The sequence below is a fragment of the Lygodium microphyllum genome, chromosome 17, assembly GCF_053477565.2.
Source record: "Lygodium microphyllum isolate KBCC chromosome 17, Lygodium_microphyllum_v1.1.10, whole genome shotgun sequence".
In the NCBI taxonomy this organism is placed as follows: Eukaryota; Viridiplantae; Streptophyta; class Polypodiopsida; order Schizaeales; family Lygodiaceae; genus Lygodium; species Lygodium microphyllum.
In genome coordinates, this window is record NC_141151.1 from 62,695,702 (window position 1) to 62,714,245 (window position 18,544).

General features: G+C 38.3%; 1 protein-coding gene across 1 annotated transcript; it reads right to left on the reverse strand.

Annotated features, from left to right (window-relative positions):
• Positions 1-16,925: 16,925 nt before the first annotated feature.
• LOC148021963 (uncharacterized) lies at positions 16,926-17,647 on the reverse strand. Its single transcript, XM_087697510.1, has one exon. It carries the CDS (start codon positions 17,598-17,600, stop codon positions 17,193-17,195), a length of 408 nt encoding a protein of 135 aa, XP_087553636.1. The 5' UTR covers positions 17,601-17,647; the 3' UTR covers positions 16,926-17,192.
• Between the last annotated feature and the right edge of the window lie 897 nt (positions 17,648-18,544).

Sequence of the window (18,544 nt, forward strand, 5' to 3'; positions counted from 1 at the left end):
TCAAATTGCATGTATGTGCCCTAGCAATAAAGTTGCATGATAGATATTTAAATCAACTACATGGTCTATGTGTACTGAGACTGATGTACCTACGGGCTATGCCACATGTTTTTTGGATGGTTTTGAGATGTTGATGGGCTGAAATACCCTAGTTTTAACCGTGAATTTTTTGTTGCAAAAAACTATCATAAATAGTCAAAGACTGTAGTTGGTTAGTGATACTTGTTGGCTTGCAAGTAGTCAGCAAGCATTGATCAGACATAGTCCTGTTACAACATGGCAAATGCATAGGGCACTAACAACATTACCTAGATTGTTGGTGAGAAGTTGGATAACAAGAATTTTGCCTTGTGGAAATTCACAATGAATAAATTTTTGGTTGGCAGAGGATATTGGGATCTATGCACTGGTGATGAAGCTAAACCTGAATTGCATGAACGACTGACACATGATCAAAGAAGAGCTCATAAACTATGGACAGAGAGAGTATGCAGTCGAATGATTGGTCCAACATGGACAAGGACTGTCATTATTGTGGTAGATATGGGCACATTGCAAAGGATTGTCATAAGAAGCAGGCAAATATGAAGGCTAAGGGTAGACAATATGGGAACTATGCATCTTCTAGCAGTGCTCATGATGAGCAGTGTGATAGGTTGTTTGCCATGCAGCATGTGTCCGAGAATGCACTGAGAGAAAAACAAAGATGAGAGATGGTAAATTGACTCTAGGGCTTCTAACCATATGAAACCCATGGAGAGTGGTTTGATGAGTTGGTTGTAGGTTCACATGGTTCTGTTTGTATTGGGGATGACACCTAGCATGACTTTCAACACAAAGGAGTTGTTCCATTGAAGATGCCTGATTGCAAGAAAAAGAGTTTGCATGATGTATTGCATGTACCGTCAATAACTAAGAATCTCTTTTCAATGGGATAGATGGCCAAACAAAATATGCAGGTTAGATTCAATAAAGATGGTTGCTTTATTGACGAATATGGTAATGGCTGCAAATTAATTGCTCGAGGTAGAAGGGATGGCAGGATATTTACATTGGATGCAACCATTCTAGAACTTAAGGCAGCCATGTTTGCACATGATGAGGGTGCTATTCAGGATGTTGATATTTGGCATAAGAGGATTGGCTATGTTAATGTTCAAAAGCTGAAATCTATGCAGTAGAAGGAAGTGGTACTTGGATTGCCCAAATTCAAGTATAATAACTTTGGCCATGTATGTCTTGCATGTCGCTTTGGAAAGCAGGCACAATTTCCCTTTATGAGACATGTGAATAATAGCATGAGACCCTTGCAGTTGATACACTTCAATGTTTGGGGTCCATCTCATAATGCTTTGTTAGGACCTACTCGTTACTATGTATCTTTCATTCATAATTTCAACAAGTACACTTGGATGTACATATTGAAATATAAAGATGAAGTGTTTAATGCATTCAGAGATTTCAAGACGCATATTGTTGGGCTGCTATATCTCTTGTCTTAGGTCAGATGGAGGTGGAGAATATGTCTCTAAAGAGTTTGACAAATATCTTGCAAAGTACGGAATCAGAAGACAGCTTACTTACAGCTATATATCGCAACAAAATGGTGTAGCAGAGAGGAAAAATAGAGTACTGATGGAGTCAGCTAGAGCCATGCTGAATGAAAAGTGTTTGCCTAATGCTTACTGGGCTGAAGCACTGCTGACTATTGTATATATGTTGATTAGAACCCTCACAGCAAGGATTCATGATGTAACACCTTATGAGTGGTTGTATGGTCATAAGCCTAACATTAGTGTTATAAGAATCGAGATACATGCTCGACTTTCTTATATACTTAAAAGATATATGGTGAATATTATACTGGCATAGAGAGAGAACAGATGAGAGAAAAGAAATATGTGTGTTGCTTGGATGGAAAAACATCCAACACAAAAGTTGTAGATATTGTCATTTCCGATAACCCCCATGGACCATTTTTAGAGATCGGCTTTCTATCGTGAGATATTTTAAAAATGGATTCAACTTGTCTGTTTTAAGAAAATTAGCTTTTAAACTCTAGTCTTAACTTATGGTCCATGCAACCACCTTGAGCCATAGATAAGGAGAGTTCATTAGATTTCCTTGGGCCTCAACCTTAAGATTGACTTCCACACAAAAGCTTGTGTCATCTTAGACCTTAGAAAGAGAAAATTCACTTCTCTCCTCACTTCCGGAGGATCACATCTCTTGTCTTTCTTAGTGAGAGAATTACCTCTCTCGTCTTTCTTAATGAAAGAAAAGACCTTAAACCTTGACATGTAAGGGAGAGGATGACCCCAAATGAATGCAATGCTCATTACACATAAGTAAACATTCCCAGGCATCCCCGGATACACACATAGATACACATACACAATGCTAATGCACTTCCTCTTCTTAGAACTCAATCCATCTTCATTTATGTGTAACTTCTTGGTTCTTGTGTACACTCTTACACTTGGCAGACACTTCCTTCCTCCTTCATAACTTGTACTGCATGTACTAGATATCCCCATCACAGTGCTCTGATCACCCCATTAAGTGATGCATTAGGAATACTGGTCTCTAAATAGTCTCATGGCCATGCTAGATCATCATCAACACTTAAAGAAAAGTGAGTCATTAGTTTATTGATATAAACTTACTAAATAGAGAATGTGTAATAAGCAATCAATTTAGTGACATTAGACACTTAAAGGTATTTGGTTGCATTGCATACATACATATTCTTGAGGAAAAGAGGAAGAAATTGGATCCCAAAGTTGTCAAGAGCATGTCTTTGGGTTATGCATAGTAAAGGAAGGCTTATAAATTATATGTGTCATCTACTCATGAGACGTTGATAAGTAGATATGTTGTCTTTAACGAGCTAGCTTATTGGTATGGGAATCCAATTGCAGTGGCTACCAATGGATCAACCAGCACAAGTAATGCTAAAAATACCCCTGTAGCTAGTACATCTATGACTGGTTCGACAAGTGATGTGTCATCTACAGTGAGTCCTTGGTCAGGATGGATTGCTGAATCACACTCCTACGTCCACTGAAATGGACATGTCAGTGAGGGGGAGATTGGATAAGGGAAAAGAAAATACGTTTGAGGATGTAACATGTCCACTTACTGCAGGTTATGAGTTATCTAACAGTGATAGCTTGGACTATGAGTTGGGGATTCCTTCTATTATAACGCCTGGTGCAAGGCAGAATCGTTGTGTACTGCCTCCTGAGAGGCAACCTTAGAGTGATCCATAGTTGAGGAGATATGAAAGGGTCAGAAGACCATTTGGCATACTTACATATATGCTCACTAAGGTTTCAAAGAACGCATATATGACTAAGGTGTCAGATTTCAAAGAACCCACTAAATTTGATGAGGCACTTGCAAATGAGAACTAGTGTGCTACCATGGACAAAGAGTATTCAACTTTGGCTAAAAATGAAACATGGGATTTGGTTTAGTTGCCTGAAGGCAAAGTCCCCATTGGCTGCAAATGGGTGTACAAGGTTGAATGCAAGTAAGATAGGTCATTGGAATGCAATAAGTCCAGGTTGGTTGCAAAAGGGTATGCACAATAGTATGGCCTTGACTATGAGGAGACTTTCAGCCCTATAGATAAAATGGCAACAGTCATAACAATCATTGCATTGGCAGTAGCTAAGGCTAGATGGCAAATGGATGTGAAAAATGCATTTCTGAATGGTGACTTATAGGAAGAATTTTATATGGAGCAACATGAAGACTATGTGTGTCCAGATTTTCTAACACATGTATACAAGCTGAAAAATGCATTATATGGGCTGAAACAGGCACCCAGAACTTGGAATGCTCGAATTAGCAGTCATTTACAACAACATGGATTTAGATTGGGTGATGCAGATCACAGTTTATTTGTGAAGAAGACAGATCATGGCTATGTTTTTCTGGTTGTCTATGTCAATGATTTAATCATTATTGGAGATGATGAGAGCGGGATTGCTGAAATAAAGTCATTGTTGCAGGTTGAATTCAAAGTCAAAGATTTTGGTGAGCTGAAATATTTTCTGGGAATTGAGGTAGTGTCTACACCTCAAGGCATATGGCTATTACAGAAGCAGTATGCTTATGACATGTTATAGAAGTACGATATGGTTGAATGTAAGGCTATGGAGACACCCCTAGACCAAAATGTCAAGCTGCAGATTGATGTTGGGAAAAAAATTGAGAATGTAACCATGTATAGACAGATGGTCGGTACTTGAGCTCTGTTGTGGGGTTGATCAGTCAATTCATGCAAAAGCCTCGCAAACTGCATTTGGATGCAGTCAGGAGAATCATGAGATATGTAAAGGGTACGACTAATTATGGGTTGTCTTATGCATATCGGAAACCCCTTGACTTGACATGGTATACCAACGCTGAGTGTGGGCTAGTTGTGCATATGGCAAGAGGTCAACCAGTGGATATGCGTTTGGATTGGGCAACAGCATGATCAGTTGGCAAAGTAAAAAACAACCTACAGTTGCATTGTTTAGTACAGAAGCTGAGTACAGGGGCACGGCCTTAGCGGCTTGTGAAGCTGTTTGGTTGCTGAAGTTACTGAATGACTTGGGGATACACTTGGGCAATAAAGTGAAGTTGAATTGTGATAATACGAGTAGTGCGATGCTTGCAAGCAATCTTGTCTACCATGCAAGATCTAAGCATATTGAAGTACATTAACATTTCATCATAGAAATGGTACTAGCAGAGCAGATTGACTTGATGCATGTGAGGACTAAAGACCAAGTAGTGGATATCTTTACCAAATCACTTGGTAAAGAAAAGTTTATCTATTTTAAGCATCTACTTTTGTTGATTTGCATGAAAAGTCTAAGGTGGAATTCCAAACTTACTGCCCCCTCCTTTACTCCTTGGAATCAAGACTATGAACTGGTCCTTTAAAGCTCTAAATATCAACTTCAAAATTCTCACGTTCATATTGCCTGTGAATCACCTTCCATATCTGCATCCTTCACATGCTTAGCAGATCCATAGCCAAGATAGCCATGAGCGGCGGCAGCTGTACAACTAAGCTCAGCAATCAAAGGGTTTTAAAAAAACTTGTCGACGCTGAGGGAAACAACAACAAAATTAGCTTTTTCCTCTCCATGTTGTCTTCTATTAGATCCCCAAGCTTTTGTCTAATAAGGCCAGGAGTGCATGGACGTCGGTGCACTTAATCCGCCACCTCTTGATTGCTTTAATGGGCACTTTGAGCTGATTCATGAACGTCAGATGAAACAAAACTGCCTTTTTGGTCATCCTTCGTAGGGCATGCAAGGAGCTTTCCAATCACTTACTTATGGTAGGGACTTGTAGGAGGATGATGGAGAAGGCAATAGGTTGAGGAAGACTTTGCAAATGTGACTTTATGGTGGAGCTATAATGTAGCTATGATAGTAAGTTTTGATTTCATTGAAATGTTGATGTCCATTTCTCTACTCCAATTGCTTTTCCCTTGCAAGACACTCCACTAATGCCAAGGTAGCAGTGCTAGAACCTCTACAAGACAACCCAACCACAACTAGATGAGTCATCTACACATACATATTTTCTTCCCCTCTTCCTAGCCTATATGCATGTCGTTCCTTTGAGCGTGCGTGTGTGCGTGTGCGTGTGCGTGTGCGTGCACATGGGCGTGCATGCAATGGGCATATGCTGCTCCATTAGTAATCCCTTCAACTTGATTTGCACACACACACACATAAATAGAGAAAGAGAGAATGATTATCATAGGCTACATGGAGGATGCCGACATTTGAAGCCATTGTTAGCATGATGCTTTTCCATCATTAGGGTTAATAATATTTTTATCAAGACTCTAAATTTCGGCCTTTATTATGTTGCTTCTCAAATCCATTGATCAATAGAAAGTTATGAAGGTATATGTATGATGTTGGTGAGGAAGGGCAATAGAAGTTCATTGATTACCATTGCTCCACTCCAATTGTCATGCCCTAGCACAATACTCCATCCCTCCACCAATGCATGCATACTTCCTTCCCCTCTCCCTAGCTTATATGAAAGGCTTGGTAAGAATTTCTCCCTAGCAATTGTAAGTGTTTATGAAAAATTTATATTGCATTCATTCTTCACATATATTTTGGGTGTGTGCATGTGTGCATTTTTACACATGGACTATCTCACGCTTTGTTTTTGTGATACAATGTGAAGTGTGGCATAGATGCAAAGTTTTGAAAGGTGATGTTCTTAATCTGCTTTAATTTTTGGAAATTTTAAATTTAGCATCCAAATGCAAGGATGAAAATGTACAAATGTCAAGACATGTTTGATTATCTTCTCGTGCAATCACAATAACTTGTAAGAACAAGTTATGGACAAGGTATACATGATGCAAAGGCTTCTTGATGCTCTGTGCAAAAAGCATGGCATTACACATGTTTTTTTAAATAGGTTTTGTGCTTCTTGATGCAAAGATCTTACTATTACTAACATTAGTGTGCCAAGCATCGACCTAAGATTGGTGTGTGCCATAGGACACATAGTGCTCTAACTATTAACGATATGAGTGTGAACATGCATGAATCCTCTTGCCACATGAAACATGCATTAGCATGCAAAATGTTCTAACTACTATTGACACCAATGCTTCGAATATTGGTGTGAATCACTCGGAGAACACTGATGCCCAATTTTAGGAGGATCTAAGTGTGGAGCACCTAATAGTAGCTTAACCATCAAAGAGACACAAACTGTTTGCAAGTTTATTGAATGTAGAATCATGAAAGAAATATTATATGAGGTATCAAACACAATTATATACAATAGTGAGTGAGGCTATAGTTAACTAAAATTTTGGGTGTGCTAGAATGAACATTAATTGGCTTAATACATGTAAATCAAATGTCATTGTTATTCTAGTTTTTTGCAAGTCTTCACCTTCCTCCCCATGAAGCAAAGAACAATCTTCATATAATATTAATGTACCAAAAAAAGCCATGAACTTGTTATTCTCAAAGGACTCATAAAATTATAAGTTTATCACATGGGTTCAACATAAGAGATTTCTAAAATCCCATTTTTAGACCATTATACATACAAATATCACTTAATAGGGATATTTGTATGTAGAATAGGGAAAGAACATGTCTCATTCATGATAAATTTACATATAATGGGATTTTTAAATTAGGCATTGAATGCATGTGATATATATATATATATATATATATATATATATATATATATATATATATATATATATATATAATCCAGTGGCTAACCTAGTGGTAAGCCACTTGTTTTATTAACTCACTAATCTGGGTTCAAATCTCCCCTTTTATATTCCCATACTAAATTACCATGTAGATGAAGGAATTGAAGTCAAGGCCATCTAGTCAACATGCTTCAACTTAACCAATTGAGCTACATCCATTTGGTATATATATTTTTTCTATATATTAACTAAAGGTTAGGTTTGGTATCACAACCCAAGTCCTCGAACAAGGATATTGCTCCTTAGACTACAGGGAACAACAACGTGAGAAGGAGAGAACAAATAAAAAATGATGAAGGTGAACAAGTAAAATAAAAGTAGAAAAAAGACAAAATGACAGTTTCAAAAAAGAAGATGGTTTGAAGCAAGACAATGGAAGGTCCCCATAACCATCTCTTAGTGGCATCCTGTTGCTTTTCAAAAAGTAATTCATATTTCTTTTCCTTGCTCAATCAAGATTGGTGCCATTTACATCTCTCTCTCTCTCTCTCTCTCTCTCTCTCTCTCTCTCTCTCTCTCTCTCTCTCTCTCTCTCTCTCTCTCTCTCTCTCTCTCTCTCTCTCTCTCTCTCTCTCTCTCTCTCTCTCTCTCTCTCTCTCTCTCTCTCTCTCTCTCTCTCTCTCTCTCTCTCTCTCCCCAATACTGGCTAGGAAGTGAAGAATGGAGCTGAAGAGGGTGGAGTGATGCAAACCCACAAGGCCGCCTACAAGCAATACCCCATGGGTGAAAGAAATGAATTGAGTGAGAAAAGAGAAAAGGGTTGAGTAGCCAATGCGTCAAAATGAAATGAATTGAGAGGCTAGCTACACTTGAGCAAAATGGAGTCTACATGATGTAATGGGCTCAACAGTGAGGTTGTAGTAGAGAGTTCACAATATGTGAGTTGGGGGGTAGCATGTGGGTGTAAAGGGGGGGGGGAGAGAGAGAGAGAGAGAGAGAGAGAGAGAGAGAGAGAGAGAGAGAGAGAGAGAGAGAGAGAGAGAGAGAGAGAGAGAGAGAGAGAGAGAGAATCACTATATATATAAGTGCACTCACACACACACATACATATATATATTATAGCTATAGTTATAATATATCATTATCATATATACAAATGGTATTTTATACTATAATATTAAGAAATATATACTTATAATATAATATTAATAATTATTAGTCATAAATTAACAATAGCAATAATAATTCTAACAATAACATGAACTAAACACATTATTATGTACATTAATAACATACATTACACTCATAATATATATGTTAATATACATATAGACATTAATATAATAACATGTGTGCATATGGATAATTGTAATAGAATTGTGCATACAACAAGCTACATTAATAACACTAACTACGCATAATTAGCTATTGATATTCATTATGTATTGTATTGTATACATGAATATATATGTTTATAAGTACATATATAACCTTATATGTTAATGCATCAATCATACACACACACACACGTATGTATGTATCTACGTAGAAAACATGTGTATATGTGTGTATTATAAATTATCAAATTTATGTGATTATTGTTAATAGCATACCTTATTGTATATGTAACTATATATAAGATACATTATCAAATATATTCATAAGTGTGTATATACCTTTTTATTCTAAGTTAATTTGTTGATTATATTGTAATATAATTTACACACACACATATGTATATATAATGAGATGGCATGCCAAAACATGTTGGGCAAAATTGGCCAAGTAGTGCAAAGAGAGGGCAAGTAGGCATGGGCACAATAATATCAACTAGAAACCATTAGCACAAAATAGATTATGACATGAAATTATAGAACCAAAATATGATATCATTGTGTGAACCTTCTTACAACATGAAGCATGCCTTAAGATGAGAATTACCCCAATTGCTTGAGCCTAATTGTTACTGCACTAGTGCAAAGAAAACCTGACATTAGTGCAAAACACTAGAGAACATTGGTGTGAAACATTGTAGAATCTAGGAGATAGTGCCTAGTGTCTTTTACTAGAAAAAAAAGCTCTCTTCTCTTACTTTTTCTCGGCCTAAATCTACCGAGCTATGGTAAAATCCACTTGAATTACTACTCACATGTGTGACGATGGTAATGTTCAACTTAAGCAATTGAGCAACATCCATTTAGTATCTTGGGGGGGGGGGGGTTTGGGTTTAGGCATATGAATGCATGTTATGTGTGTGTGTCTCTTCGTGCAAAGGTGTTAGCATGTGTGTGTTTGTGGGTGGGTGTTGGCATGCATACGAATGCTCTCTCTCTCTCTCTCTCTCTCTCTCTCTCTCTCTCTCTCTCTCTCTCTCTAGAACATGCTTATGACTCATGAGTCTTCTTCTCTTGCTAGCCAAGTGTAAAGTGTAAAAGCCATCTCTTGATGTATTAATTATGGAGTAAAGAGAAAGCGATATGATAATATGATAGTTGATGTGATGAATAATGATATGCTATGGACTGTGATAGTTTTTCAAAAAAAGAAAAGAAAAGAAAGTTAGATATCCGTCTCACCACCGGCTCATAAAGTTGACGGGCATGCACCATTCTGGAGCTAATCAAGTCGGGCTCTCTCTCTCTCTCTCTCAAAATCCTTATAGGAAGCGACTCATAAACTTCCTGTTCTGTCCCTGTATCTCTCTCTGCGTTCTCGCTTCAAGCTCCGGACTGCATCTTCAGTTTGTTCATGCCCTGGCACAGTCTCTGCATCTTCACAGAGAGAGAGAGAGAGAGAGAGAGAGAGAGAGAGAGATATGACAACCAAGAAGAGCCTGGCGAGGTCCATGAGCCTCGGTTCCCCATTCGCGACATGCTTCGGGGGAGCAAGCAAGGAGCTTCTCATCTCATCATCAGCAGCAGCAACATCATCATCATCGCCACCGCCATTATCAGGAAGAGGACGAGGCACGCAAGGCTATGACAGGGTCCCCAGCCACCCCCCCAAGGACGGCAACAAACACAGACACCACCCCCCCTCCTTCCCCACCCTCTTGGGCGGCCCCCCACCCAAGCTCCGCATGGCTGGCCTCGCCCTCGATGTGGGCGGCTGCCTCAAGGAGGCCTGTGGGCAGGCCCTCCTTGTGGCCAAGAAGGGTGGCTCCCACTTCAATGACCTCTTGGGCGCCAACCATCTCCTCATGCAGGTCACCCCACCCACCCCTCTTGCCACCAAGCATAACCTCCTAACCCCTTCCCATGGCTTTGTCCACCTAGGCCCCCCGCCGCGCCCAAAAAAGATGTCCTAACATGTCCCTGCCCAACAACAAATACCTTCTTAGGGTTGTTTTTTCTTGCTGGTTTGGTGATGCAACTCATTTTCCCAACATAGTTGCCATTCATGAGCTTGTCAACCATTGTCTTTCCAACCGTATGTCTTCTGCAATGCAATTATTTTGGATGTGTTCTAGTGCCTCGCCTCTCACTCATATAGACAAGGCATTGCCAAGTCATTTAGAAAGGGATTTGAACTCCCAACATCACTCTAGTTGCAATAATCTATCCCTTCCCAATAATTTAAGACTTCATTGTAAAGAATTCCATCATTATCTACTTGCAAAATACGAGAGTATTGTAAAGCTCATGGGGTTTTGGTGACATTTTACCTATGATTTTCCTCATTTTCTATAAGGCTCCTAGTCCCCCTTGTAAATGTAAACCTCATGAGATGTTCTTGGCATGTTAGCCACAATTGGATCAATATAATCTATTAAGGCAAATGTGTTCATTCAATCCATTGGTTCACTAGAATTGTCAATTATGCAAGGTTTTATCTACCTACTTGTGTTTTGAAAGCGATGGTAGGTGTTTAGGTGATTATCCTATTACCTACGCAAACCTTAATTCACTTTGGTGGTGCATGTGAGTTGTGTGAATTCTTCCTTTGATTATGCTACCTTTATTTTCCACCATAGAAATATATATATCCCAGATGTGTTGGTGTTGTGGATTATGCAAAGTTTCACACATTGGAATACGTCTCAAAAAGTGGTTGTAGTTGTTTAGGTGATTGTGTTTACTTGTAAAAGGGTAATATCACTTATTTATGATGCATAGGACTAGGGTAAAGGGGCCAATAAAGTAGTGCCCTCCAAAAGTAAAACACACCCCACCCCAATTCAGGTTCAATTTTACAAGAAAGATATGGCTTTTTTACCCATTTAATAATATAATATATATTTTTTAAAAAAATTATAGATGAGCTTAACTTAAGTCAAACAATTGAGCCATGCAAAATTTTTTATATTTTAGATTTTGTAAAACCCTAAAGCAATGCATCCTCCAATGTCACTCTATTGGCCCCTCATTGTCCCTCTTTTATGAACTTTTCATTTGTAACTAAGACTACTTGATAAAAATATCAAAATATCGTGATATTTTTTCTTTGACTTTTATACAATATAAATAGTTTGACCATTAAAAAACATTTATGCAACTCACTTGGGAAAAAAATTTATAATGGATGACAATCTATTGACCCCTTTACCCTAGTATGAAAGGTTCTCTCTCTCTCTCTCTCTCTCTCTCTCTCTCTCTCTCTATATATATATATATATATATATATATATATATATATATATATATATATATATATATATATATATATATATATCCAAAACCCCACTTTTGCTTCATATAGAGGGAATGCTAGCTAAATAAAGCATAAGAGATAGAAGAATGTGAGTCTCTCATTATTTTCATAGTTAGCTTGATTTCCAAAATACACATGATTAATTAAGTTTGTGGCCATTCAAAATGGAAGATGGATCCATTACCATGCTAGTTACTTGGTGTAATCTTTTTGCATGCCTTTATCAGTCAAATAGAGGTTTTGATTATGGGAGGCATACTCTATACATACTTCCACATTAGTTCAAGAGGATCTATTTAACTTCAAGGTGGGAGGAATTGCTAGCACTCTTAAGATGCATGATTAAACTAGTATATGAGTCGTTTTGATTGTTTCGTTGACTATATGGATCCTTCGCTCAAACATGCCTCTATATAATTCATGATTGAACATGAGAGGTTCAATTGCTATCCAAACATCATTGGATAGGATGGGGAAATTTCTATATTGGCAATTTCATGTTCAATGGGTTATTATAAACCCCTTACATTCTTTTGAATCATTTAGACCCCTTACTCCTTTTCAAAAATAAATTACTCCTTATGTATAGAGTTTTTCCTTAAAAAAGGAAATCTCTTGTTATGTCCACAACTTCAAAAGATGATAATAGTTCTTATGTTGAATCCTTATGCTACTATGCATGCTTTTGTGTAGGGGACTTTCCTCCATCTATTTTTCCCAAGTAAGTTTGTTTGTTAAGAACTAAGACACAAGGGTTTAAAATGAGGGGCTCCCATGATTTCTTGTTTATAAATAGGTGGGCAACTATTTTGTTTATCAAAGGCAAAAGGTCTAAAAAATAGGAAGAAAGCCTTAGAAACATGAATTTTGAGTTGTGTGGGGGTAAATTTTTGCCAAAGTATATAATCTTTATATTTGTGGGGTATCTTTTGACTTTTTAAGCCCAAAAATTTGGGCCCTTCACCTTATAAATCTCAAAAGGATAGTCATTGAGTCAAATTTTTCCCTAGCTTTTGCTTTTGAACACATGCAATCAATATGACTATGATAATTAAGAATCTATCTATTCCAAAAAGCATGTTAAATTATCTTACAAAGAACTACAAAAACTTTGATATATGGTGTTCTAAATGTAAGAGTTCTATGGATGCTCTCTCTCTCTCCCTCTGTGTAAATGTAAGAGTTCTATGGATGCTCTCTCCTTGTGTGTGTGTGTGTGTGTGTGCGTGTGTGCGTGCGTGCGTACGTGCGTGCGCGCGCGTGCAAGTGCCTATAGTATACATAGAAATGAAATTCTAAATTTTCAAGTGTTTATATAAATCAATCGATCTAGATAAGAAAGGCATGGTATATGCAAATTTCACCTTAAGGCTTACATATTGTGGACTTAGAGAACATTTCTCACTTTGTACTTATACTTCACATGACCTATTCTTGCCATATTACACATGTGACTTCTTTTTACCACAATATGCATGTATGCATTCTTTACATGTAATTGACCTCAACATTTGCATTTTGTGGACTACAAGAACATTTCTTTACCCTACACTATAACTTCAAACTTTAGTTTGCATATTATTACTACACTATGCATGTGTGACTTCCTTTTAAGATAGCATGCATGTGATTTGGTTAATCCCCAATGTACTTGTGTGATATGTACAAATTATATAGCAAAGTCAAGTTTAGTATGATAATATCAAGGAGGTAAGGTGTAGTTAAAAAGGTCGTTTGACTCTTAACAATCAGGGTTGCAAGGCTTTTAAAAGTGTGGGCATATAAAAAGAAGAGCTTCACATAATGTACTTGATAGAGTAACAATATGATCTAAGGAGGGGATGTCTTAGGCTAAGCCTTTACTATTGTCAATATAGGATAGTCGATCAAGGAATGTCAATAGCTCAAGGAAATGAGATGTCGCAAATAAAGTTAAAATGGCTCCTATTCAGCCTAAACCTCGTAACAAAGCCCTAGAGCCAACACATTCAAATAAGGAGAACCTCTCTCCATGTGAGTTTAACGAGAAAACAAAAAGGAAGAAGGACAAGCATTAAGGGGCTTAGTTTGGCAATTTAAGTATGCACTTTAAGAGAAAAGGGAAGTGGAAAGGGAAATGTAAATGCATTCAAGACCTTAACTTGGAAATTTAAGCATGTTGTTTTCTATCTACAAGAAATTAAGTGTGGGTCCAATTTGAGCATGTTGTTCCTAAGTAAACTTATTTTATTAATGCGCCTTGTAGAGGTATTGGAGATTTGATAGACTTATGTGAGACTTGGCTAAAATCTTTAAAAAGTTAACAATCTTGTTGAGGAGTTCATTGGTATCATTATTAGAAAGGAGTATTAGAGGTTTAACATTGTAAGTTTGTATGCCTTGAATGATAGTTTAGTGGGGATCAATTTGAGGTTGGTAGAGTTGGAAGATATGGAATACTATCTTTGTTGCCAATTGGAACACAACTTAGAGGGAGCTAATCATTTCCATGTGGAAGACTTTGTCGATGAGGAAACTTCAAGCGATGAGAGTTATTTCATTCCAATCTTGATTTGGTAAACCTTGCAATAGACAAATTGGTGCTAATCTAAAGCAATTCGCCTAATGCACTCAACATAAGAATAGTTTAGGGAGGGTGGCCATACATTACTGAATGTATGCTTCCATAAGAGGGGATAGATGAATATATATTTCACCAAAGGTAACCTCGCATTTTGTCTTCTACGCTTTTTCCTATTTTTTGTAGAGGTTTGCATTTGATTAGAGCTAATCAAGGCTATATCCCGTTAGAGCTAATCAAGGCTAACATGCCTATCAATTAGGTGTTTTGTTTTTTACATGACTCATTGAAAATGAAGATGGCAAACAATGAGAGAAGGTTGAAGCAAGGAGAGACCCAATTGCAATTTGGGATTGTGCAATTAACATAGTTCTTCTTGTAAAGCAATATGGTTGGGATCAAGCCAATAGAAGCTATGGTTCAACATGCTAATCAACTTAGGGATGCTATTGTTCATAATTTACATGATGTCATGAATGATGGATTGAGCATAACCTCGTGCAAGGCATTGAGGCTTTCTTGGAAAAGCAAGAGGAGTCAAGACTTCATGAAATCTCCAAACATAAGGTTGCATTTTCATATTCACTGAGCTTGAATTAAAGCATATAATTAGCAAGGGTTTTTTCTTCTTCTTTTTTTGGGGGGGGGGGGGGGGGGGGGGGGGGAGGGGAGGATTGGTTTTCTCCCAACGTGGATAAACTCCCAATTTAACTTTCTCACTCGCTAAAAAAGTTCATTTTTTCCCCAATATGGATAGATTCACAATGGAACTTTTTCAATCTTACCAAGACATCTCCATTGAGGATTTGACTGCTATGGTGAATGAGGTTTGAAGGACACGCCAACTTTTTGCTAACATGAATGCAGAGGCCATCAAACTCATTCTCATAAACACTCCAAGGTTTACACACACAAAGTCTAAAGGTTATCAAACTAATTCCCAAGTGTACTCAAAGGTTTACATGCGAAGTATATAAGCATGTTTACTTGCTCAATATGTGTTGCACAATACTTGCCAAAGCTCTAGTCCTACATATCAAAGTTTCTATATGGAGAAGTGATTCACAAAATACAATTTACCTTTATACACAAAAGGATTCATGATGCCACTTTAAATCAAGTTCTATCTATTCATTGATATAGCATATTGAATAAGGTGGGACTTCATGTTTCTTATCATAGCAAATGTAGGTTTTGCCCTTGTATTTGGCAACATGATGAATGGCCTTGTGAGTAATGCCTCAACATATATACACAATAATGAATAATTCTAGGAGTCATTCATACTACTGCGATTGGTCAATCAAGTCAGTCCACCCACTCCCTTGCTTTTTGCCTTGCTCACAAACTCATTACTTGGTAATAGAGATTTCTAGGTTGTGAAAAACGTACTCAAAAGGTTTCCACTCCTCGATGGTTTGAACTTTCTATTGCCAAACGTTTAGGATAATGACAACTTAGTCCATGAAAATAAGGAGTATCAATCAGCCTCCAAAGGTATATGAGACCTTTATTGAGGTTTCAAGATCCAAAGTGAGCTTGGAAAAACAGTGTTCTGAAGTTGTGTTTTAATAAGGATGTCAAAGCCTCATTGGCAGATTGTCTGCTTTGTGAGGGATGTCTGCTTTATGAGGGAGTTTAGGCAACTTCAGGTGCTAGCCGTGAGGTTAATGGGCTAAGTGAGGATTGGATGTGAGGCTATATGTGAGAAAGACTCTTTACTGGTTCAATCTCTTCTCCAATTACCTCACAAAACTTAAAGAGTTGACCAATGAGGCAGCACATCAGAAAATTGCATGTCTGTGTGTGGCTGATGAAGATACTATCTGCACATTCGAACGAGATGAGAGAGTATGACAATGTTGGCCCTGATTCAACTTTTGAAAAACACACAAGACGGGCTGAATTGGAGTGGGAAGGTAATTGTCAGCTAGGGGCAACCACATGGAAGTACCAACATAATTGTCAGTAACAACCAAGGCCTGTCCCTATTGCTGTGAAGAAGCCATCACCCTGTGAATACCAAAAGCAAAAGAGGCCATATAATCAACATTGCGACAATCAACAATGCCACATAAACCCCCCAAAAAGCTGGGAACTCAAATGAACAAGTGTGCTGCCAAAATCATTATCAAGTACTAACAGCCATAACAATAGGAAGGAGCATACACTTGCATTGCATCTGTGGCTCGCCTCTAGTGACAAATATTGTTAGTGGTATGCTTCTGAATTCTGCGTGCGAAAAGGTTACCGGAGAGAGAATAATTGTGACCCATCAAGTTTTAAAGTATGCAAAAAAGCATAGACTTTATTAGCACAACGAGTATCCAAACTTGCGATAAGCAATGAGCATTCTGAGGTACCCTCAAGCACATAGAACTGCAACACTGAAAGATGAATTCACGGCACCTGAGTAATTCACAGACTGTCAAGGCATTAATATAACTTGCCGAGAGAGATCTCTGTTTTGACACCAGTTAAGGCCCAAAAGAATCCACCTAAAATCTAGAAGAGAATGCTCTGATCATTCAATTCACTGAAAGATAATTCTCTGGTCGTCCAATCCTTGTTTCTAACCATTGCAAGGGTTAAAAAAACCCTAAATTTGGACAGAGAAGCACATAGAATATAACTCTCTGATCATCCAGTTATTGTGGCTGCTTCTACCCCTTGCAAGGGTCCAAAAACCCTAAATCTGGACACAAAAGCACATACTCCATAGTTACCTTCTTCTCAGGAGCATGAACTTTCAGTTCAGTAGAGACGTTACTTTAGAATCCTGTCCTCTTCTCTGATGGCCACATTATTGGCAGACATGTCTCTCTTTTGCATGAGGCCGCTACTGTCGAAAGTCCAGTGCTCGATGCCATAAGCTCTCCACCATTGCTCGGCCTCGTCCACAAACTCGTACTCGAACTCGACCGCGATCCTGTTGCCGCTGAAGCAGAACAGGCGCTTCTGCAGCCTGTACTCCCTCTCCTTTTCCCATTTCTCTGTCAGGAACCTGACGATGGCATCCCTCCCGTGGATGAAGATATCCCTGTTCCGCCACTCGGAATCGGGCGTGTAGGCCTGAGCCACCCGGGCAGGATCCTTGGTGTTCCATAGATCTTCGGCTCGCTTCACTTTGGCTATGGCGGTCTCCTCTGTGAAAGGGGGCACAATGCTTGTCATTGTGATGGATGATGAGATCCTAGAAATGAATGAACGAGTACTAATGTTTGGTTGCCTTACGGTATTTAAGAGTTCTAGGTATTAATGTTAGAGCCATGCCACCCATAAGTTCATGACTTGAGCTCAAAATGCGATTGAATGTGGAGAGCAGCAGCCCAGTGTAGGTAGAATTGATGGTGGACCCATAGCCTCCTCCCAGAGCCTGATGTGCTAAAGGAGAGAGAGACAATTGGACACTTAGCAAACTTCCACATCGATAGAGTCGATGTAGTAAACCCAAACATCTCCATTTTTAAAGGCACTCCATGCCTAGGTCTGTCACTTGACATGGCATGATTATGGCTTTAAAAGAAATACAAACATACACAAGTTTGTTTTTTCGGGTCAAAGGTAGGATTGACTAATAGTAACCCATTTTCCTTCAAGAAGGCATTTTTAAAATTTTGACTACCATACCAAGAAGCTAACTCATCAAACACAACATCTCCGCTAACTAATGACTCACACGTAGAAGGATTGCAGCATTTGTATGCTTTCCTGTCCTGTGCATAGCCAATAAATACAGACTTGACTGCCTTTGGGCCTAGTTTCTTTCTTTTCTCATCTAGCACATGCACATAGGCAATACATCCAAGACTTTTAAATGGTTGATATTTAGATTTATATCCATACAGTTCCTCATAAGGCATATTGTCATGAATACCAACTATAGGAGCCCTATTCACAATATACACTGCAATCACAACTGCTTCAGCCCTATAGTAGTTTAGCAAATTCTTCTCATTCATCATAGCTCTTGCAACTTCCATAAGCACCTTTGTTTTTCCTCTGCTACACCATTTTGTTGTGGTGTATAGCTACATGTAAGCTGCCTTTTGATTCCATTCTTAACAAGATACCTGTCAAAATCATGAGAGACATATTTACCTCCACCAACTGATCTC

Excerpts from the sequence above, each read along its gene's own strand:
- LOC148021963 (XM_087697510.1), bottom strand. The coding sequence starts at position 17,600 with ATGACAAGCATTGTGCCCCCTTTCACAGAGGAGACCGCCATAGCCAAA.